General features: G+C 40.3%; 1 protein-coding gene across 2 annotated transcripts in view; it reads right to left on the bottom strand.

Annotated features, from left to right (window-relative positions):
* The window catches only part of edc4 (enhancer of mRNA decapping 4), a 41,851-nt gene that overhangs the window by 14,941 nt on the left and 2,341 nt on the right, over positions 1-24,569 (bottom strand). Inside the window, exons 2-25 of one of the 2 annotated variants that reach the window (XM_034141355.1) lie at positions 24,245-24,407; positions 23,960-24,071; positions 22,126-22,225; positions 21,689-21,875; positions 20,873-21,020; positions 20,679-20,783; positions 20,312-20,424; positions 20,081-20,164; positions 19,623-19,718; positions 17,708-17,807; positions 17,358-17,538; positions 16,953-17,019; positions 16,722-16,813; positions 15,989-16,164; positions 14,076-14,155; positions 13,273-13,399; positions 12,586-12,881; positions 9,484-9,711; positions 6,434-6,535; positions 6,082-6,222; positions 5,306-5,342; positions 4,860-5,007; positions 3,961-4,116; positions 807-922 (exon numbers count right to left, since the gene is read on the bottom strand). In XM_034141355.1, the coding sequence (XP_033997246.1) occupies positions 807-922; positions 3,961-4,116; positions 4,860-5,007; positions 5,306-5,342; positions 6,082-6,222; positions 6,434-6,535; positions 9,484-9,711; positions 12,586-12,881; positions 13,273-13,399; positions 14,076-14,155; positions 15,989-16,164; positions 16,722-16,813; positions 16,953-17,019; positions 17,358-17,538; positions 17,708-17,807; positions 19,623-19,718; positions 20,081-20,164; positions 20,312-20,424; positions 20,679-20,783; positions 20,873-21,020; positions 21,689-21,875; positions 22,126-22,225; positions 23,960-24,071; positions 24,245-24,407 (3,155 nt within the window). Of the gene's footprint in view, positions 1-806; positions 923-3,960; positions 4,117-4,859; positions 5,008-5,305; positions 5,343-6,081; positions 6,223-6,433; positions 6,536-9,483; positions 9,712-12,585; positions 12,882-13,272; positions 13,400-14,075; positions 14,156-15,988; positions 16,165-16,721; positions 16,814-16,952; positions 17,020-17,357; positions 17,539-17,707; positions 17,808-19,622; positions 19,719-20,080; positions 20,177-20,311; positions 20,425-20,678; positions 20,784-20,872; positions 21,021-21,688; positions 21,876-22,125; positions 22,226-23,959; positions 24,072-24,244; positions 24,408-24,569 lie in introns of both variants that reach the window. The other variant, XM_034141354.1, reaches the window with a different exon arrangement.

Below are 24,569 nucleotides of genomic sequence, written 5' to 3' on the forward strand. Positions count from 1 at the left end.
GCGCATGCAGGTTTGCATCGGAGTGAAGCGATCTCTCGCTCTGACATGTGGAAACGGCACATTGGATTAACCTATGGATTAACTGCAGCATCGTTTTTTATCGTTTTAATGCCATTGAAGACCAGTTTTGACCAGACAAAGACCAAGGTAAGCCATGTTAGCGCTTGTAGCTACCTAGCGCCACATGTTTTGATGTACGTTTTCGTTTATAGAGTCACGTTTATCACTGAGTTTTGAGGTGGGCACCCATCGATTCTGTGTCTCCTTACGATCATAAGCGATATGTTGGATGTGCATCTAGGATAAGTAATAAGGGAGTTATGAGTGAGTTTAGCTGCAGTGATAGGTTAGTATTTTTTCACTCGTGGCTAATTCAGAGGCTGAGTGTTAGCATTGTGTTTTTTTTTTGAAAAATAAAATAAGAAAGATCAGTTAGCTGAGTTTCTTCCCGTTACATGGATATAAAACATTCATAGTTTATTAAATATTAACATTCCTTAGACGTTGTTTCCTGCAAATTACGCGTTTATCTGCCCGGTACCGGGGGGGGCGGTGCGTAAGAGGTTAAGAGCATTCCATGGAATATAACAAAAAGTGTTTCTGAAGTGAATTACCTACCCCACCTTTAAGTGGCGGCCATGATAAGAGCTGTTGGAATTCTTTAGATGATAGGAAAGGAGCTTCAATGCCTCCTTTTATTAACTCGTTAAGCAGAGGACACACTGGACCAGCCTTTAGGAAAGATAAGGAGATATTGCTGTCCCACAATTCCTTGCGGCAGAATAGTTTTAATGGCTGCATCTTACCTTAGATTTGACCACCTTGCTGACATTGTCCTTCAGGGTGATCTCCACAGCGGTCAGCTTAGCAGCAATTGTGTTGTTCAGCTGACCGGTCACTGGCTCCAGACTCTTAGAAATTGCTGGAGAGAGGAATGAATAATGAGGAGAGATTAGCAAAAACTGCACTTTAATTAGGGATCAAGGCAGGAGAAATAAACACAGGAGTATCTCATACTGGAGTTAAAGGACAGGAGAGGAGAGGAAAGACAGCTTCTTTCTAGTGTGGCAGTCCAACACACCCAGGCTGCCTTCGTCATATCTAATTTATATACGTCTTGGTCAGCTGTCAAGCTGTCATGTAAGAAACAATATTGTAATGTATTGATGTACAGCCTAGTGTGCACTTGAGTGTCCATTTTCTAACCCATGGACCAAACCAGAAAAAAAGAGACAGATCAAAATACAGTAATGGTGCATTTCCACTGCAGGGCCTCGCACGGCTTAGTACGGTATAGTTAGGCCTTGGTAGGCCAGGCTCACTTTATGCTGCGTCTCCATTACAGTTTAGTAGCTGGGGCAGTAACTATAGTAACGCAGTGTAGGCGGAGCCGTGACGTCATCTTCAATGCGAAACACAAAACCAACATCAGCCGTTAGCACAGCTCACAGCTCCTCAAAAAGGTGAAAAAGTAGCCCTGGGCCGGAACTACCCCTAGTGGAAAAGCAAAGAATGACGGGCCGGGTTTGGCACGGCACGCTTAAACCGTGCTACGTGCTGCAGTGGACTGATCCACAACAAATACAGTTTATTTGTTGTGGTCCAAAAAAATTATATTTGAGTTATCTGTTCAATCAGTCACCGCCGGTTAGTTTTGGAAGCTGCAGAAAATCCCTGACCTCATTACTTGCATAAAGCATTGGAAAGATGAGAACAATGCCTAACAGAGTAAACAGAAAAATGTGATCACTAAAATCCGGATTTTACTCAACATCTGCAGATACTTTATGGTATGGAAGACAGGAGAGAAAGAGTTGGAACAGTGTATCCCTGATTTAGATTTAGGCTAGTTGTACGTACAGGCATACAGCAATGATTTGTGCTGTTACTTAAATTATTACCTAGGGATACACAGACTTTTCAATTCTGGGAACTAGGGCTGTGCAATTAATCGTATTTTAATCGCAATTACGATTTTGGCCTGCCACAATTACGAAAACAACATAATCGAAAAAAACTATTATTTTGCTTTGCTAGGTTGTGACAGTGCACTGCAACATATTTGATCTAATTAATTTTGGTCTCATTTATTTGTATTTATCATATTTATATATGTTTAGTAGCTTGTGGAAGTGCGCTCCAAAATATTTGTTGATCTTGTTTATTGGTATTTATTATTTTGATATTATTTATTTAAATGTATCATTTATTTAATCATTTTTGTATTGGTTTTTCAGTTGAATTATACGTTCAGGGTAATCAACAGTTAAAAAGATATTGTTCAAATTATTATTTGTTTTAAAGTTCAATAAATGGATGTTTTCAAAGTCAATTAATAATCGTATTTAATAATCGTGATATCAATTATTGACCAAAATAATCGTGATTATGATTTTTGCCATAATCGCACAGCCCTAGAAGATACCCATGTTCACAATAAGAATTTGTCAGATAATCAACGTTTTTGTTGTTGTCATGAATCCTGTTTTTGTGCCAGGAAAATAATTCAATCTTTAGTATAAAGAAGAAAAAGAAAGAAAACCGTTTAAAGTCTTCCAGGCCTTCAACCTAAGCACAAATCCAATCAGAAATGTATAAAACAACCTTTAATATAACCTTCTTTTTGAAAAGGACTGCTTCAAAATCCCACTCAATGAAAATATTTTTTCAGGATCTAAAATAGCAACAAAAACCTTTTTGTCCAGTAAAGTTAAATGTAAGAGATATAAATAAAAAAGGAACATAAACAGGTCCATGTTCTGCTCTTATTCTTCATACAGAACATATTGACCTTGAGAATCTGTGTAAGCACAACGTTTCAATAGCCTGGAACATGGCTTTCATTTCCAATCAAAGGCCTCTTAGGAAAAGCCTTCTAGCTACAGTTGGCCTCCCCTTCGGAATATTAATGGTAAAAGAAAAAGGACCAATACCTCATAAAGTACCTATAAATATAAATAATAAATAGATGTGGTTTTCTTTACAAAGATAAGAATATCTGCCTTGTTGTTTTGAATCTCATCCAAGACATAAGCTGCGAGCTGAGCTCACTCAACGTCTGTGCTGGAGCATAAAGCACATTAATACTCAGAAATGGTAGACATGTTGGAAGTACCTTAGACACAGCTATTGATAACATTTGTACACTTTGGTCCGATGAACCAAGCCTTCAATTGGATTGCATACAAGTGGGAACACTAGGACAGGAGACACCAGTGTGCAACAGACTGATCAGATTTCTGGAAAACTGAGCAAGGGCATCTTGCTGAAGCATGCACCAGTCTATAAAGTTGCACAGGAGTAGGAGCTAGTGGACAGGGTCACCACTAGGAACAGATAGTGCTCGCAGTATGATAGCAGCAGAGATAATATGCTCTCTCTAGCGCACATTATACAGAGGGGGATCCCAGCGGCTTTGTTGATGCTTTAGCTAAGTGTCAAAAAATTGCCGGACTTCATGCCAAAAATTCAAAAAATGTATAATAAAGTGAAAATCTTGCGATTTCTCTTACCAGTTTGTCATGCATTTCTTTATTACAACACTACAAGTGTATTTGTTTTAACGCCTCCCAAAAAACAATACTACAATTTTAAACTTGTGATTAATCATGATGATCATAAGCACTACTTGCCCCGGGCGCTGTGCAATAGCTGCCCACTGCTCCTAGGACTAGACTCCTGGTACTAGGATGGGTTAAAAGCAGAGAACACATTTCACTGTGTGTGCGCTGTGTGCTCTGCATGTGTGACCATTAAAGAGGGTTTCACCCTCCCATTCTATTCTACTTTGAAATAATCCTCCTCTGCATCCTGCAATCAACAACATGGTGCAATACCACCATCATCTGGTAATAAATGTACATGACTGCTCTTAGAAACAATCCACTCTCAGCAGAGTACAGCTCTACTCTGTTGTGTCTGATTGCAGATTTAGTTCTAAATGACGTGTGTTTGTCTTACTTTGTGGGACTGTTTTCTTCATCTCCTCCCGCAGCACCTTGTCCATCCTGTTGGTGAGCACTGAGCTGAGGGTGTGGCTGAGCTGCTGGCTCAGCTGATCCTGGAGCTGCTGCTGATGATTCTGACTCTCTGCCAGCACTCGCTCTAGTCTGCGCTCTGAGGTCACAAAAGGTCAAGGCTCATAACAAATATGTAAAACGCCCATCATAGAGACCTGCGGGTGAACTGTTAAAACAACTTTGTAGGCATTTATCAGAAAATACATGCATTTTAAATAGCTTTTTGTTAAGAGTTGCGATAGATCCAATATCCAAGTAAGCATCCCAAGCGCTACTTCAACCAAAAGCAACGGGACTTTCCATATTGCAAAAAATAAGAAAACGCACATCTATGATACGTACAATTTTTGTTAGGCAGGATCATATTTACTTAACACCCCTTTTTTTAATAGTTGAATTGTAATCGCCAGAAGTAAAAAGCTAACGTTAGGCTATAAACATACATAAACGACATCACAGTCGCATGACGTCATCAATGGTGAGGTAAAGGCGGCTAATGTTTGGTGTGATGACGTTTAGCATTCTCATTTGGCCACTTGTTAGCAACTGCTGTTTGAAGACACGTGAAAGCTTCCGACAGTCACAAATGGAGTGTTTACTGGCGTATCTCATGCCGTAAAAAAAAAATCTACTTAGTTTGTGTGAACCACAGACCTTATTTCAGGCATCCAATCAAAAACACATTAAAAAAGTACTAAAAGGCTAACTCCTTTCCGGTTTAGGACTCATTCCTACACAACTCTATACACAACCCTTTTCGTGGCTTTAGGACACTTTTTACTAAGTGAGGTGTAAAATGAAAGAAATATCAAATCCAGTTTGAAAAAGACTGAAGGATACGTTCTTGTTCCTGGTGGTTGGAGAGGACGTGCTCCACCTGGACCATGATGGTGCTCTGCATGGCTGTAATCTGTCCACGCAGCTCAGTTAACTCCCTCTGCTGGCTGCGCAGGAGCATCAGCAGCTCGTCCTGCACTTCTGCATTCATCTATGGGAGGTAGAGCAGGATTGAAAAAGAAGACAAAGTGAAAAAGCTCAACATTGGGGGTTGATTGGAAAAGCATTTCAAAGCTTGTGTAACTGCAAGCTTGTTTTGATATTATGTCGTCCCCTTGTGGCAAAAAAATCAATTCATAGTTGAGTAAAGTAAGGTGTAATGTGTTTCCGAGAGAACATCAAGGGAACCAATCATTTGAAAATACTAAATTGCTTTTGTCCCATTAAAGTATAACTGTAGCAGTTAATGAATACTAAAGAAGCTGACCAATGTTCAGGGAGCACCTTACCTGACTAGATTCCATTAGCCTGGACTGAGACGATTCACTGAGGAGAAAGGAGACAGAAAGGTGACACCTTTATTGAATATACTCAAACCAATGACTCGAGTCATTATGTATGTGGTTAGAGACTGATTATCTTTCAATCATTTATGTTAAATGCAGATATTAACATCCAATTAATGATTGTTTTGGATTGAGTTACAGAAAACCAATTAAAGAGGGCATATGCTTATTTTTAGGTTTATCTTTTACCCTTTATCTAAAGTTTATGTGCTTTAATGTTAAAAAAGGTCTTTATTGTTGTCATACTGCTGCAGCACCTCTTTTCTGTTGTGATTGGTCAACCGCTTATATATGTCCCTCCCCTTAGCCAACGAGTACTATGTGTTGCAGCGCTTGCCAATGCGTGATTGAGATGTAGTGATGTAGCTATGTTATGGAGTTTGAGTTATACTAAGGTCAAAATAAATCAAAGAACTAATTCAAAGATATTAAAACAACTAATTCAAAGAGGCAATGAACATATGTTTATTCCTATCTATATGAAACGCTCTCTATTGGCTAGCGCTCCAACACATTGTACGTGATAGGCTAAGGGGCTGGACACCTCTAAACGGTTGACCAATAACAACGGAGCCGGACAGTTAACCAATCAGAGCAGACTGAGAAAGATGTAGGAGGATGTCTTTTGCATCCTCTTAAATGTTGAAACAGAGTCTCCGTCCTGTACAAAAATCAGGACAGGGAACACTAATTGATTCCTTCACTATCAAACAACTTACCTGTCATCTTTCTTGGTCTTCCTCTTTACTTTTGGTGAGCCTCGTGGTGAGGTCTTCCACTCCTTAACTGGTAGTCTGTGGGAAGAACGACCACAGTTTCCTGAGGATGCTGCCATGGTGGGCACCTCATCATCAGGGTCACTGAACACACACAGAAACATGAAGATAAGAACAGAGTAGACCACTGCAGTAATCCCGTATCAGAGTTCATGCAACATAATCATCTTGGAAAAGATCGCTAACATCAAGATGTTATTGTGCCTCAAATAAAGTACTGAACTTGTGCTGCCTTGTTTTGTGATATCTTCCATCTAGGATGAAATTGGACATATCTTATTTGTTCATTTGTTACCTCTGCTCAGCGCCGGCGTCCTGACTGTCGTTCTGTGTGAGGTGGTAGGAGCGCCGGTGGTAAGGTGAGTTCAAGTGTCGGTCCTTCGCCTCCTCCCTTGAACTGCAACAAAGTAGAAATGTGACTTTTGAGAAATGTTTTTCACACTGCTTTGACAACTGACCTGGGGCCTCATTTATAATGCCTTGCATAGGATTGACGTGAGAAGGTTGCTTACGTAGTACAAAGCAAAAAAATAGGTACAGACATTTTCCGACATTTTCCGATTCACAAAACATTGCGTACCGGCGAGGGAAGTGCGTACGGCACTTCCTACGCCTGTTTCCCTTTATAAATCACAATCGACTCGAAATGCGGCGCAGCTTTTGCAGGCTTCACGTAACGCCCATATTTGCCTATAAATAGTCAAAGAAACGCCCATTCATTCATTCTGACTGACTGCATGAAGAAGATCGCAGGAAATGACGACAGAACAGCTAAAAAAAGACATCTCACACCATGTCAGATTTGGGTTATTTTGGGGAGGTCGAGATAAATCATATTGTTTGGTGGATGCAGTTTGAACCAGAGTAGCAGCATGGAGGTCGGATCGTCACCAAAATAAATAAATAAGTGGTCTGAAAAAAATACACATAACCTTCCTCAGGCAGTGTGTTTGTCCCGGGGACAGGAGACACCCCCTTGATGAGAAACTGTAAGAAATGATCGGGGAATCCCTCCGGAGTGTAGTCATGACGACTGGATCTGAATTATTTTGTTGTATTTGGTGGTTTGTGTTCCAGCTGTCGATCAGCAACTATATATCCATAATCCACCAGTTAAAGGATATACAACTAATGGGTTGTGTTATATTAGCTGTACAATTTACCATATATGGTGTTCTTTGTTTCCATACCTCCTGTGTTTTACGAGCGACTTATCAAGTCTTGGCAAACCGCATAAAACACGATTAAACGTGATAGTATATAAAACCATGCTCGTATCTACAACCTATAGAAATGCAAAACGGCGTCAGTTTAGACGTTATTCTGTCCTCCTGCTTACCGCATCATTTATGAGAAAACATTTCATAACATTAACACAACATATTCGAGGTGGTTTTAAATAGCATATCCGTATTTATTTATTTATCCAAGTTATGTTTTTGTGTGCACTGAGGAGTCGCAAACAGGCGTTTGTTAAATCATTTTAAGATTGGCTTTAATCAATGTTTGAAAATGAATTCTTCATATTTGATAAATGAGAGGTAACATTTTATTTATGGTATTATTTCCACATATTTCTCTCCATTCTTCCTTCTGCCAACGGTGTCGCAGTTTCTCGTCTCTCCCGTTTTTGTGCTTAGTGCGTACGCATGGGTTAGAGTTTGCGTGGAGGACCGCACATTTTCCCGTCAAGTTAGTATTTTATAAATCGCAAACATTGCGTAGAAACTGGCGTACGCCATTTTTTGAGCGTATATCCCTTTATAAATGAGGCCCCTGGTCATTTTGTCAATGACATGTTATCACTTTGCTTTACATTTCCAAGCCTTACCGCTTGTTTACATTATTATGTGTCTACGTTCTGGTACTGGATATGCTTCGGTAGGTTAAAACAAGATTATGCACCTTTTTAAACAAAAATAACAATGTGCAATTTGTATTTATGACAGTGGGCACTAAATCACTTTTGTGTTAGGATTTTGTAAATAGAGCGGTGCAGGAATGAGTTAGCATTTAGCACTTTTAGCCTCCCTTGTCTCAATGTCAAGAGCCGCTTTCACACCAAGTACTTTGCCGTACTTAGTGCCCCGGCACTTAGTACCCCCATGGAACTAAGTACAGATCGCGTTCACACAGGAATAAGTTCCCTGAGGGAAGGATTAGGCAAATGAAGCCGCTGACGTCACTTCGTCTTCTTCTGCTTTGGGTTTACTGGCAGGCCGCAAACCACTTCACGGCGTATACTGCCACCCGAAGTCCCCGGCCGGAAGTCCCCGTAGTTGGGGACTGGCTTCAGTAGAAGCTGCTGGGACTTCCGAGTAAATCGCCAGAACGTCGACACCACCTCATCACTCCACCGCTCCCATGTTTTTTTTTGTGTTGCCATAAGTTATTCTCTCTCCGTTGGTGCGCGAGGCTAATGCTAATGCTAATGCTAGCAAATACAATGGCGGTTTCAAAAAACTTTTCAGAGTTTTACGGGGCGTGGTTTGCAATTCGCCCAGACAATAGAAATTGGTACTTTTTTGGTACCACCTCTCTAGCAGGCACTAAAAATGGGGGTAAAAGTTCCCGGCACTAAGTACTCTTTTTGGTGTGAACGCAACATAAGGGGTACTAACGGAACTAAACGGGAAAAGTACGGGGAAAAGTACTCCGGTGTGAACGCGCGTTTTTTGTTTTTTTTAAGACTTTTTGGTTAGATTACCAAAATAAGGTCTGTGGTTGACACAAGCTGAACAGATTTTCAGTTTGTGTTCTACAACATAAAATACCCCACTCACAAATGTCCAAATCTTCTATGTGTCAAAGAAACAGTGATTGCTAACAAGTAACAAGATTATTTAATGTCATCACGCCCAACATTAACCCTCTTTAGCTGAGCGTTGTTGACATAAAGTCAAGCAACTGCGATGTAATTTGTTTCTAGCCTAATATTTAGCCTTTTAGCTACGTATTTACTTCTGCTGATTGCATTGATGCTTCAAAAACCATAAAAGTGATGTTAATATGTACCAAACTTTTAAGTATCACAAAATGTAGTTTCTCACAGATCTCTTTTCTTTGCAATATTCTAAAATCCAATTGCTTTTAGTTAAGGGAGCCCTTGCAATGCTAACGTCCGGGTTGTCCTAATACTCTATGGTGAACAATACTAGTTTTGTCAATCATTTTCCTTTGTTCGTAATAACACAAACACCTCCAGACATATTTGAAATATTTTCTCCAACGCATGTCAAAGTTTACTAAAGTAAACTAGTGGCCACACTTGAAAACTAGATTTTAGAGCTTTTTAAAATCCTTTGTGTACATGATTATGTTGAACTGTTTGATGCAAATTCTTACCAGTCTCCAAGACCATTGTCCCTGAGACTGTTCCTGGTTTCTCTGGTGATGTCAGGCGCAGCGGGCCAGGGTGTGTGGCTGATGCTCCCCTCTGACCCTCCCCCCGCCCCCGGGTTCTCCTGTGATAGGGCGTTCTCCAGCAGACACGGGGTGTTGCTTAGTCTGGGCTCTGACTCCACTGCTCCACCCACTGAGATATCAGCACCTCCGAGTTCCAGGGACAAAAGGCTGAAACAGAAAATGGTTTTGTTTATTAAAAAAAACATAGTTTGTTAACCATAATGTCTACATGGTTTAACCTGTTTAGCCCTGAGCCTGTTTTTCAGGTCTCAGGCTCGAAAATGACATTCCCAGAACAAATGACCATATCTTCCCTTCTAAAAGGGTTAAATTAATAATCTTTTTTCTCAAAGTAATGATAAACCTGTGAGTTGGATGTAGAAAAGTCAGAACAATACAAATGTTTTTTATTTTAAAGAAAATTCAGATTTTATATAGTAAAAAACTGTAAATTATAGTGTCCGTCCAAAAATTATTTTTTACTTATAGTGAAAACTACCCTTGGATGATGGGTTAGTAGAATAAAAGCTTTAGGAATCCAAAGTACAACATATAATAAGTACCCTGTATCAAGATTGATGCAAAACAAGTGACATTTGACCTTTTTAGAGAGGTTTAGCCAAAAACACTCCACCTCTGAGGTGATTTGGGTGGAAATGTTTTTTTTTCTTCATATCTCTGGCCCCCCTTGGTCGATTTTGATGGTTGACACCTCTTTCTGACCGTTAGAGCCAATAGAAACGAAGGGGGATTCCCCCACACACACACACGTTGTAAAACAAAAAGGTGGGGGCTTTGCGCATGTAGTTTTCAGGGTTCTTACACCTTTTCCAAAGTCAAATTCAAGCACTTTTCAAGCATTTTCAAGCTTTTCAAGCATCTTACAGCTGTTGTAAATTACATATTTATATACACATACTTATACTCAAATGATTATTTCCCTACCTCACATTAAATCAGATGTTCTTTATGCTATAAACAACCAAATGTGTGTTTCATAATAGCATTCTCCATGAGGATGAAAAATTAAAATTTTTAGAAAAGAAAACTAAGTTTAATATTTCAAAATGAGTGACCCATCAGCCAAATAACTTTTCAATACATTATTGATTACTATTTTTGAGGTACTTTTAGGTTGGCAGTAAACATAAGTCAGAGGTAAATGGTGTACTTTTTTACTCCACTACATGTATTTAATACCTTTAGTTACTTTACAGATGTGGATGAATGATGTGAAATATAATCAAGTGTTAAATCAGACTTTAGTTCCACCTGGAGTAAATTCACAAGCTACCCTGCAGTATACAAAGTCATTCAAACTAGCTGCACCTTTACCAGCTTTGATAACACTTTCATGATCAATCATTATAAAACATATCATATACAATTATTAGGGATGCTCCGATCGCCAATTTTGGGGCCGATCGCCGGAATCAGTATCGGCCGATACCGATCGCCGATCCGATCGAGTGGGCGGGGCCTATGGGGATCTACCATTTAAAGTGATGTTTAAAACTCAGTTAATGGGGCTCATTCACTGGCGCTTCCACAAACCAACCAACCAACACTTGCCGGTCACGCGCATTGCGCGGGACGGCCGGAGCGGAGCTGTTTTATGTAAAAGCGAAGCAATTAAGCGCGCTCCGACTTCTTTATTTTCTTTTAATCTAAAAAGCGAAGTAAAGCATTTACAATTTCAAGCACTTTATCCCGAATTCAAGCACCATTCCCAAAATTCAAGCACTTTTCAAACCTTGAAAACACCTCGTACAATTTCAAGCATTTTCAAGGATTTCCAGCACCCGTACGCACCCTGAGTTTTGCATGAGAGTGAAGCTATCTCTCGCTCTGACATCTAGAAACGGAAAAGCAGTCTTATTGCTTATGGATTATCAGAAATAATTTCAAAGGGACACAGACACATTGGATTAACCTATGGATTAACTTCAGCAGCGTTTTTATCGTTTTAATGCCATTGAAGACCACGTTTGACCAGACAGACACAGGTGAGCCATGTTAGCGTTTTTAGCTACCTAGCACCACATGTTTTGATGTCTGTTTTTGTTTATAACGTCGCGATTTCGTATAATTCAGTGATAATGAGGGTACCCTTCGATTCTGTGTCACCTCACGATGTGAAACGATGTCATGGATGTGCAGAAAAGATAAATAATAAGGTTTTGAGAGTGATTTTCGGTGCAGTAATTTGTTAGCATTTTTCGCTCGTTGCTAATTCAGAGGCTCAGTGTTAGCATTGTGGGTTTTATTTTGAAAAAAAAATAAAAACGATCAGTTAGATGAGTTTCTTCCCGTTACATGGATATAAAACATTCATAGTTTATTAAATGAACATGCCCTCAGACACTGTTTCCTGCAAGATGTTGCGGGAGGGCGTCGGTACCGGGGTCTCTCGGGCTTAACCGGTTAAATGACTGGTAAACATTTTTCAATGCTTGCATGTTTGTTTGAGTATGGATGGATAGATGGATGGACGGACGGAGAGACAGATTGATGCATGGAAGGATGGATAAGAATAACTTCATTTGTAATGTTTTATATTTTGTGCAAGCCCTTTATCCAATAGTGTTTTATCTTCACTTTTGCTGTAACATTACATGTCACTTGTTAGACGCTTTTATCCAAAGCGACTTACATGCATTCAATACTGTGGGCAATCCCCACAGGAACAATTTGGAGGGAAGGACACAGCGGAATGTTGCCTGCAGCGGGATTCGAACCGCGATCCGAAGATCAGCGCACTAACCACTGAGCCACAACCTCCCTAGTAACAATGTACATTTCCCCTATGTGGGAGGAATAAAAGTTTTTTGATTCCGATAACTAGATGGATGAACGACGGATAAAAGGATTGGTAATAGGATAGATGGATAGACGAAAAGATAGATGGATGAATAGATAGACGTAAAGATAAAAGGATTGGTAGATGGATGGATAGCAGACAGCATCTAAGATAAGTTGTGAACATTTATGTCAGCATTCACTTTTGCGCTGCACTTTCTCCATTGCTTCTCATCCTTGTACCTGTTGTTGTTGGCTGTGCGCGGGGAGGTGAGCAGGTGCAGGGCGGACGCAGCCGAGGCCATGCTGTCCGTCTGCAGAGCGGAGAGAGGGGAAGACTCAAGACTGGACCCCAGGACCCGCTGAAGCTGCAGGGTCTGGGAGGCGATCTCCGGCATGTCCTGGGACATGGCTGTGGAGGCTGAGGAGATGACGTCAGGGGAGCGGGCCCTGGTCGGAGAGGCCAGAGGGGGCAGGAGGGGGGCATCCAGAACCTGAGGGCCGTCCAGTGCCAGGGGCCCGCTGGGAGACGCTAACGCCTGGATGGAGATGAGTGTTATGAACAAAAAAAGCCATCTTATTCAGATTAAAGGGAGCCTGGTTATGTTTAGCTATTATACTACATATACCTGCAACAAACATTAAATCAATCCTTTTCCTTTATACTTGTGCCTTTTATTAAATCAATGAACTTTCATATCCTACACGGCACTGTCATTCTTCTCTGTCTTATTCTATTTTAACTTATTTTAATTTGTATTCTCTTGTCCTTTTATTGCTTGTTTCTTAAATTACATTTTACAATGTGTTTCTTTTATCTCACTGTTATTAATGTTTCTGCAAAGCACGCTGAAAAGCCTTGTTGAAATGTGCTCTTTAAAAAAAACGTGCCTTTTGTTAGCATTAGTTGTGTAGTGCCTCATGTCTTACCTGCAGGCTCTCCAGTCCGGGCAGCAGCACAGCAGAAGCAGGTCGGGGGCTGCTGGTGGAGAGAGCCAGACTGCTGCTGCTGGTGTTCTCTGCTCTGTTCGGAGTCTGACTCACATCGTCCATAGCTCTGCACACAGTGACACACGCAAAAACATGAGTGACTATAAGAGAATTGGCCTGTGCGACGAAGCCAGTTCAACAGACCCTGGATATGTTTGAGTTACCTGGCTTAACTAACCCTAACAAACGCGATGCTGATGCTGAACACATGACCTGCTCCGGAGCAGGTTATGTGTTCAGCATAAGTTACCATGGAGATCTACCCCGGTAAGAAGTGAACCAGCTTCGTAGGACCGGAAACCCTGAGCTAACCCTGAAGTTACCTCACTAACCGCAAATCCTGCTTCGTAGAACAGGGCACAGGAGATTTGTTATTATTTACAAAGTCTGTATTTAAAGCTAAAAGAGGAAGACATAGATGAGCAAATAGATGAAAGTAATGACTTCCAATTACTACATTATAAAATATTACATGACCTTACACTTAAAATAGCTGAGGCTTTAATCCAAAGCAACTCGCATTAAGTGCAATAAACCATGCAGAAACAAAAGCAAGAGATATGCAGGACATTTGCTTAAAATAAGTCAAACCATTGTAAGGCGAGTGCATTCCCTTCAAATAAACCTTGTAAGTGTTACAATTGATTCATTATTATTTATGTTTTTAGGCCAAGGTGCACTGGAAACAGGTGGGTTTTCAGTCTGCGAAATGTTCTAAAACTATTTGCATATTACAAGTGTACCTGTTAGTAGAGTCAGAGTTGCTGCTGATAGCGGTCACAATGGTCAGACTGCTGGCGCTGCTGCCAGGAGAAGCCGGAACCTAGATTGTGACAAAACAGTGATTTATTACAAACAGCAAGTCTCATGGTATGGTTCCCAAAAAGCCTACAGATTAGTTGACAAAACACTGTTGCTGTTCTTCAGTGGCCAGTAAAGATGTTGTCTATTACTAAGGTTATGGCCTTGTGTTTGCTGAGGGCCAGTAGCAGCTTTAATACATGGGAGAAGGTGTTATTGATGGAGCAAGATGTTGCTAAGCGACGCATAAAAAAGTCTGAAGCATGATGTCCTTTTAATGGCTATTTTGTAAACTGCATTCTATGTTGAAACTCAGACATGAACCATACACAGGGTTCCTGCACGTTTCGCCAACTCAAATGTAAGACTTTTTAAGACCTTTGTAAGACCACTTTGAATAGAATTTAAGACCTATTTCACGGCAAGAAAGTATGAAGGAAAATTGCTATGAAAGAAGAAATACGTCCCATAATTACTTACAAAGCAAATGTATTCATGTTCAACATAAGAACAATGACTGAACATAACAGCATAACAGTACAGAACTGTGTTAGCCAAAAAGTGTGTGTGTGTGTGTGTTAGGGCTGTGCAATTAATCGTATTTTAATCGCAATTACGATTTTGGCCTGCCACAATTACGAAAACAACATAATCGAAAAAAAACTATTATTTAGCTTTGTGACCGTGAACTACAACATATTTGATGTAATTAATTTTAGTCTAATTTATTTTTATTTATATATGTTTAGTAGCTTGTGGAAGTGCGCTCCAAAATATTTGTTGATCTTGTTTATTGGTATTTATTATTTTGATATTATTTATTTAAATGTATCATTTATTTAATTTATTTTTGTATTGGTATTTCAGTAGAATTATACGTTCAGGGTAATCAACAGTTAAAAAGATACTGTTCAAATTATTATTTGTTTTAAAGTTTAATAAATGGATGTTTTCAAAGTCAATGAATAATCGTATTTAATAATCGTGATATCAATTATTGACCAAAATAATCGTGATATATTTTTGCCATAATCGAGCAGCCCGTGTGTGTGTGTGTGTGTGTGTGCGTGTGCGTGTGTGTGTGTGTGTGAGAGAGTAACAAGACCTATATTCAGAGCTCTTCTGCCTTGGCTACAATCTTTCATCGTTGCTGTTGTATGATTGGTGTTTAGCTACGGTATTTAGCGTCTACAGCCGCGCCGCTTTTAGGGTTGACGTCGAAGACACAAACGTCACCCGGAGATCCCCCGGTGTTGTTGCGGGAGCTGCAGCACTAGCTAACGCTGCACTAGCTAACTCTACATTAGCAAAACAAACGCTAATTTATTTTGCAAAAGGTGCAGCGGGCTTCAAACACGTTCCCTCCACTGGTTTCAACCAAGCACTAAATTCGATGTTTTCCAACCAAATACGGTTGAACTTACACTTCCCCATATTTATTTGTAAGTAGATTCGAAGAGACATGAGTTTCTGACTGCCGCTAGCTGAAGCTTGGTTGCTAGGTTACTAGCTGGGTGTTCTCCGATAAGGGGCCGGGTGAAACAAAGTTAGTGATTACGGGTTCCATGTTGATTTATTTCAATACAAATTGTTGGGGGGAACTGAAAGGCTATTACTGTACAGGTTACTTTGCAGCCTGGTACCTTTCAAATCCGATCATTTTTAAGACCTTCTAAATCATATTTAAGACCTTTCTTATTTTTTTGGTCATATTTAAGACCTTTTTAAGGCCTTAAATTCAGATTATCAAAATGTAAGACTTTTTAAGACCCCGCGGGAACCCTGCATACAGCCTATACTGCTTGTTAATTAATAAAAAACAAAGAAGCAGTAGATAAAGCTTGTGTGTTCGTACCGAAGCGCTGGGTGTCATGAAGGCATCGGGGGTCATCAGCTTGGTAATGCTGTTAGGCCCCGAGTTTGACAGGAAGTCAGTTGGAGCAGGAAGTGATGGGATCTTCCGAAGGTCGGTCTGGGAGCCACTTCCTGATTCCTTGTCTGAGCTCTGGTCAGTGAGATGGTCTGAAAACCCTGCAGGACACACAACATTTGAGTAATGTACATACATGTCTTTACTGCAACTTTTCCAAAAGTAGTGTTCTGTTCTGTAATTTATGCCGACACATTTTTGTAAAATTTAAAGTAAAAAACCAAAGCAAAGGACGGAGAAAATTTTTTATACAATAATGTAGTTTATATGCACCAAAAGGGTCAAACTAATTAAAAAACATTATACCGTTTTATCTAAAAATATTTATATTCCACATTGTGCCAAAACACACACAATGAAAGGGATCTGTTGGGGATCACAAAAATGTTACATCAATTCTCTGTCGTAACAAATATTGGATTGAATGAGTGAGGTTTATAATATGTTTTCTCTTATACAACGGCATAAATAATCTCAACCCATTTCCTCTTCTGTCATGATGTATTGGGGGAAAGTCTTGGGATTTATGCGACACCTGGTCAACACTGACAATTTTTGGTAGGACGTCTGGGTAAACCTAAAGCTGCATCAACTCCATGATTTTGGATTTGTATTGTTTCTCTCTGCAACATTTGGTATTCTTGCGACTATGACTTACCAAAACCATCCTGGGAATCAGAATGGGGCAGGAAGCATGGAAAGTTGGAACTCAAGTTGGGCTGAAACCAGATCTGGACATCCTGTAGGCTCCTGGAAAAACACAAATGCACTCAGTTCAGTCCTAGTCCTCATATACATGCATGGGTACATTCATAACCGGGGTTGTATCCTGCTTTGTTAAAAAAAAATCTAAACAAGCATTGACTTGGGACGGTTGGGAAAAACGTACTTGGTGTGAACACAGTAAAGTTTAATTTGGATCCCAGACTTGGACTCTGTTGGTCCTTGAATTCCCTCTGGAAGAAAAAACACACACACACAAAGCAATGCAGAGTTAGTAAGGATCAATGCTGCTACATATTTACCACGCCTTTCAGTTGAATAAAAGTCAATACAGATTGTGTGGTAACCTCTTTGAATACCTAAAAGGACAACACACAATATGTTTATGGCAAAAAACTATGGTAAGAGGAATGACCAGGATTGCAGGTTAGGTGGTTTTGTGGTGCAAGGGTACGTATTTGTTTTAACGTGATTCTGTGTGAGTCAAGCCCCCGGGAAGTTAGCTGGGCGTTAAAGCACATTTTCATAGTGGCCTAATGTTGGTACTACAACTTCAGTGGCATAAACACACCTGTTGTGAGACTCTCGCTCTCCTCCTCAGCAGGGAGGACCTCAGTGTGTCGCAGTCGGCTGTGTGCGACGTCTCGGACGCCGAAGCTGAGCACAGGGTGGGTCAGGAGGAACTCTGACACAGCTGTGAAGGTGGCCATGCCTTTGTCCAGATCCTGCCGCAGCTCCATCACATACAGAACCTGGTAAAGAGCGACAACAAAAATGAGGCCATATGCATGACGTGGTAAATGGTAATGCAATGTCAGCTTTTTAGTGTTTCTTAAAGGGACACCAACACGCTTGAATTGTAAATCTCCACTAAGTCATTCAAAGTTGATCTATAGTATTTGTAAACATCATTTTGCTGACCTTCCTCTGGACGTCAGTAAGGATGAGAAACTCTGAGGAGAGGTCCAGGCTCGCCTTCAGACTTGGCAGAACTGATGAGTTAAACATATCTGGAGAAAACCTTTAGAAAAAAGTTAAACCACCAGCATTAGCATCTTTAAACATGCTGCTTTCATACAACAGTACTGATAGGACGAGCTTCAGATTAGAGGAATAATTATCAACAAGTCTTTTGAACAGTGAATCAAATTCAGACTAGTCTTAATCACCAACAGTATGTGATGGGACACTACCAGACAAACATATGTAACTACATCATTCCACTTTAATGACTCATGCATGCAGCCTTGCACTTTCAAGTCAGTTGGTGCGTTACAACAATGAAGCAAGTGTGGATGCAAAAATGCGGACAAAAACCATAGCGCATATACTAACCAAGTTTGAAAAATGAAAAAACTTGTCTGACCAATGTCTCTTTACAAAACATTTCCAAGGACATCGAATTATTGGCCTCAATTCAAAACCTCTAAGGCCACATGAGAACCATGGTTTGTAAAAATATAGAAACATAATTGAAATATAATGTATGCTCTAGTAAGATATAACATATTTAGATGCAATACTCAGTTAGCAGGGGATAAAAGATAAAGTGTCTGCTCAACCCTTGCTCTCTTAGGACAGAAACATCTGAATCATATGATTTTTATCAAATGTAATATATACTTTTTAAAATTTGTAAAGATTAGATTGTCGCTCACAAAAAGAGAATAGATCAAACAGACATCAAAACTATCACTGTAGGTGGCTGTGTCAGAATGAAAGAGGAGTCAAGATAAAAAGAAAATGAATATTGATTTTGTTTCAGGTCAAACTATCTGAATCGTCTTTATGGATCGATATTTATATTGAGCTAATTATTAATTAGCTAAAATTATCTAATAATGATTGATGAAAGATGATGGTATACCATGACATAGTATAATATATAGTCAAGCCTTAGTGCACAGGACACAGAATACTAGGGATGCTCCGATCGCCAATTTTGGGGCCGATCGCCGGAATCAGTATCGGCCGATACCGATCGCCGATCTGATCGAGTGGGTGGGGGCTATGGGGATCTTCCATTTAAAGTGATGTTTAAAACTCAGTTAACCTCTTAAGCCCCGAACCTGTTTTTCAGGCCTCAGGCTCGAAAATGACATTCCCAGAACAAATGACCATATCTTCCCTTCTAAAAGGGGTACATTAATAATCTTTTTTCTCAAAGCAATGATAAACCTGTGAGTTGGATGTAGAAAAGTCAGAATCAATACAGACTTTTTTATTTTAAAGTAAATTCAGATTGAACATAGTAAAAAAATGTAAATTATAGTTTCCGTCCAAAAGAAACACATTACTCGTAGTGAAAACTACCCTTGAATGATGGGATAGTAGACTAAAAGCTTTAGGAATCCAAACTATAACATATAATAAGTACCCCAGTGTTTCCCCTACCATTGTCTTGGCGGGGCGCTGCGCCCTGCCAACGGAGCCCCGCCTGAAATTCAAGTAGTTTTTTTATTTTATTTAAAAAAAAAATATATATATATATATATATATATATATATATATATATATATATATATATATATATATATATATATATATATATATATATATCACCAAATTGCAACTGAAGTAATCTATCGACGGTCACTTTTCACATTGAACATGTGCTCTTTTATTAAATAAACTAAACGCCTATGTTATTTATCCAATGTATGTGCATGTTTCAGTGTCCACTGCTTTGCGTATTCACATTCTCCCTCCGCTCTGTTTCTGAAGGGCGGGGCTCTGATCGATCGGCAGAGAGTGAATATCGGCCGATCGATCGGAGCACCCCTACCGAATACAGTTCAAAGGATTTTAACTTTAAATGATGGAGTAAAGCAGTAACCTGATGGTCTGTAAACAGGTCCAGGACACAGTGCACCACAGCTTCAACTCCTGGTTCTGATCCGCTCCAGTTATAAGGAACCGCCAGAAAGGAACCCTACAAAGAGTGAAAGTTAAGAGAACAGCAAGGTCAAGGTTCTTTATTAGTCATACAACCATAGCTACAGAGTAGTTATGTCGATGAAATTCTTAAGTCACAGGCTTCTCCAACAGTGCAACACAATATTACAGAAAAACAGAAAAATATAGTGCAAGTAAATATTAAAAGTAACTGCAAAAAGAAAGGTATAGTTTAAAAAAAAAGTGAAATAGTGAAATAAGAGTCTATTTGAATGATATATTAGGTAAATAGATAAATGATTACTAAGTAACAAGTACTAAGTAAGCAACAGCCTCAGATGAATATATGAATTCTGTGACAATTCTCCCTGAAAGCTGTGTGCACCGGTGTGTACTAACTCGGGGTCCTGTCTTTTGTGGTTGTCGCAGAAAAGAAGGCAGGAAAGGGGGCGTCCTCCGTGAGGCCGCAATTCATGAAGACATCTGGATACAAATCAAAAATGGGAAGAATTTGGTTACAATAAACCCAAAGCCATAGAGTAGGTGAGAGGGAAAAACTCAAGCTAAAACAAATGTTTATACATTTCATTAAAAAATATAAATGTGCATTTTAAAACTCCCTTTGCTTACCTGGGCTGGTCCTGCCCCCCCTCTATGTAAATCTGCCAGAACTTGATGTATCCATCATGGCTGGCTGTGGCTAACACGGTTCCATCTGGAGACAGGGCCCCTTCACTGACCCGCTGGAGAGGCAGACGTAAAACAACAAACACATTCAGAACTGCACGGGATATGTGTTCAACTAAACCAAAATTGTGCAGTACACCACTATAGTACTTCTCTGTCTTTGTTTGTAATTTAAATGTACTGCATTTGATACATGTTTGACTTAAGCCCTGTATATGCTAAAAAAAGGCGCCATTTGAAGGCCCTTAGTTGAGCAATATTCAACATTATAAAATCATTCTTTACACTACTGGTTTATCCCGACTGGTACCTGTGTGTGTCCCTTGACTGTGATGAGGCCATCTTTCACGTCGGCAGCATCGACGGGCCAACTGCTGTAGGTGGCCCTCAAGACCTCCAGGTCCCACACCTCAGCCTAGACAAAGAGGGGGATACAATAATGGATGCAAAGCCTACTTTGTTTTCCTCTAGTGATCTGATTCTGAAACTAAAACATCATGTTACCAAGTCTTCGTGCAAAAGAGCTAAAGTCTGGCTGGGGTCGTCCTGGTTCTCCTCGTTGTCTTCCTGGATGAACGGGCACCATATGAGGCGGCGGTGGGAGTTCAGCGGGGAGTCTTCTGGCCGTCGGATATGAACCACCACCTGATCACTGCAGGGAGGTGGGTTAGGGGAAATGGAACCAAAGGCGTGTGATGGGTACGGCACTCTTTTAACACTAGACCGCCAAGGGAATACTTTCTACCCCCTGATCTCTGTTAAAGACTTTTTCTAAGGTAGGTTTTTTTCTAAATTATTTAGTGAATTAAAGGAGTTATGGGATGAAAAGAAAAAAATAGGACTATTAAACCAAGAACCACCAAAGGGGTCATTTTTACCTTTAATGCATTAGCTTTACTGAATATAAATATGTATATTATTTACTGTCATGTCAATCAGGAAGAGAGAGCACACATTTTATTATTTATGAAAATGTTAATGACCTTTTTGGTCTGTTGAAAAATGAAGCAATTTTAAAATCCATCAACCCTAAAAACAGTTTTAAATCGTTTTTTTGTTAAAGAGGACATATTATGTTAATTTGCAGATTTGTATTTAGTGTCTCTACTGTGACATGTCTCCATGCTTTAATGTTCTTTATTTTTCTCATACTGCCTGTGCTGCAGCACCTCTTTTCACCCTCTGTCTGAAACCAGAGCCCAGTCTGCTCTGATTGGTTAGCTGGCCAGCGCTAAGAGATTTCACGCCCCTTTCGACACAAGTCACACCTGCACATCCTGCTACACACTCCTTTTCTATTCCTCCCACATGTCAGGATACAGTATCTTGCTTGCTGTGCAGGTGAGCTGCCAGACCATCAGGTTGCCCGCCTCGTCCACACAGCCCAACAGGGACGAGTCGAGGTGAGCGAAAGCCAGATCTGTGACGGCTCCGGTGAAGCCCTTCAGGAGGGAGCGCTCCGCAGAGCCAACGCTCAGGACACGGATCATAGCGTGGTTGTTAGCTCCTGAGGGAAGAGATGTTTAGATTAAAGAAAGAGATAAAAAGGTAGCCACAGCACTGTAGCCTATGCAACCACATACGCAGAGAATACAGAGAATTGCAGCTGTAATTCAAATACTGGAAAAGAACTTGAAGGCAACATTAAACAAAATCAAAGCATTGTACAATTACCGCCACATACAATATCATTGCCCTAATTCTCTGAAGAATGGTTTTAGTTTCAGATCTCTGCATGTGATGACTGCAGGACTCACCTCTGATGGCGTAGGCCACGAAGGAGTTGGACACCGCGATCAGTCTGCCGTAATAATACTTGTGTTCCCAGTCGTACTTGGCAACGGGTTGAATCTTCACCTGAATGAAAAACAAATTCAAATTTCAAAATTCATTAATTTTATCAGGACTTTTATTTTTAACCATTAGGCAGTTGCCTCCAAGAGCGAAAGCCCGGCCATTTCAAAATGGCACTTATAACTCCTTTGTAGCGATTCAGGGGCCTGCATTTGTGAAAAGCACTGTAGCTCGTCACGTACAAAAGCAAGCTCTTCACTCTGAATTTAAACGTATTCTTTTTGGGACGTTATTATAGAAACAGATTTTAAAAGGGGGAGACAGAGGGGATTGACACGCGCCAGTACATGGGCTCCCAGCTCTACTAGGCGAGCTATATGGAACACCTACGATACACAAGTTGGTATCATGGTGAAGAAAGTTGGCAAGCTTTTATCACACACAAACGGTTCTTTTGGAGAAAAATATAAGGTAAACTAACTAAACAAATTGTGTAAACAAAACTAACATTGCTTTTTATTTAAATTAAATACATAATATTTCACATCAAAAGAAACAACAATGTTTTAACAAATCGTATTAAATAATGTGATGACAGAACTGTAAACAGAATAGCAGAAACTTTAAATAAATAGCTCAGTTCCCTCTAATCATTAACCCATGTTTGTATCATTGAGTTAACTCCGTGTGTTGCTGCTAGCATACATAATACCTGACGTGGAAACGTTACTCGTGGATGGGGCTACAGAGCTACTAGAAAGACAGTCGAACCCGGTGCATTTCTCCGTCTGAATGTGGTGCACTTTTGCTAAATGTTTAGACAAAATGCTCACATTACCGCCCTCACATGCTAAACTCTTATTGCACTTTTGGCAACGAGCATTGTCCACATCGAGACGGGTAACATTTAACCACACCTTGGAGCGCGTTCTCTCTGCCATCTCCTCCGTGTGTGTGTGTGTGTGTGTTGCTGCATGTAGCAGCTGCGTGTGTGTAAACTGCCCCGCCCCCTCGCACACAGACGGGAGAGAGAGATCTCTCGTCTGGATTGGAAAGATCGAAAATACTAAACATAATCATAGACGCATTTTGCAGTCTTATTGCGTATTGGAAACTGAGTTGGCGACACTAAAACTGCAATATAATGTTTGTGTAGCAATAATACATATGACATATCTTTTTTACATGTCTCCAGTACCGATAAAAAGACCGATAACGTCGGAGCTTAACAGTACCACGGTCTTTTATAATTCAGCCCGGGGCTCGGTACCCATCCCTAATCATTAGTGGCTGTGGCAACACCAATTCCACCAGGGTACACTGACATACCTGAGGTCACAGCAGCCTCTGTATAACTTATGTTACATAAGTAATAGAAATGTTGGTAATCAGACAAAGAATCTGACTTTCTGAGGTTCTGACCTCCAGCAATGGGTCTTGCCTAATAGGAGATTCTACAGCTGCTACTGCCCATATTACAGAAACACAGCATGTGAGGACTCTGTGATGTGCTAGGTGCCAGACGTTTGTTGCCTTTAGCAGGGTCCATTTAAAACTACACTTTAGCTAGTATTGAACATTGTTGGCACTAAACAAAGGCAAGGAGTTAGCTAGGGAGCATGAATTACAACTCATCCTTTGATTTTAGAGGAAAAACCAGCATGAGTCCTTTACATAGAAATACTGCTGTTTTTCCCATTCAAAAGTTGATGAATGTCAAATAAGACATGTCAAATGTTCCACACAGAATGTTTAATGGACAGTGATACTACGTTTCTGACAATTTTGGCTTCTTACCTTGTTGCTGCCCCGAGCCTTGCTGTGGATGCTGGAATCTTGACTCGCCACAATCTCCACGTTATTGGAGGTGATGGGGAGAGAAGTGGAGCCATTATCCCCAGAAAGGCAGCTGAAATTGACGCACAGACATTCAAGTTCAGCATGTTTTTTTAAATAAACATTAAGTGCTTACAATCGTGTCTGTTTTTCAATGATCAAACTCAATTGGAAGAGACACATCTCATGTGACAGTCAGCAAGCCTTCAAAGGTGTGCAAGTGCTTAACTCTAAGAATAAACTCACATTATCTGACACTCCTGAGTGCTGCAGAGGTCTGTGGAGATCGGTCTGGTAGAATCTGACATGGTGGACCGATCAGTGTTTCCCAAAAGGCCTGCTGCTCCCAATAAACCGTTCAGCTCTCCATTAAAAGACGGCATTCTCGGACCATCACTCGATGGTGCATCTGAGGACAGACATTAAATGCAGTTGTTAGGTTAGGATACATCGTACAAAGATGTTAGTTGGGAATTCAAAACATGCAATGAGGTAATGTTTATTCTGGAGGTGTCTTATTGTATCACTGCTCACATCACAGTGAGGCTAGGTAGCTGGCTAATTACTAGCT

The sequence above is a fragment of the Trematomus bernacchii genome, unplaced genomic scaffold (genome assembly GCF_902827165.1).
Source record: "Trematomus bernacchii unplaced genomic scaffold, fTreBer1.1, whole genome shotgun sequence".
NCBI classification, from domain to species: domain Eukaryota; kingdom Metazoa; phylum Chordata; class Actinopteri; order Perciformes; family Nototheniidae; genus Trematomus; species Trematomus bernacchii.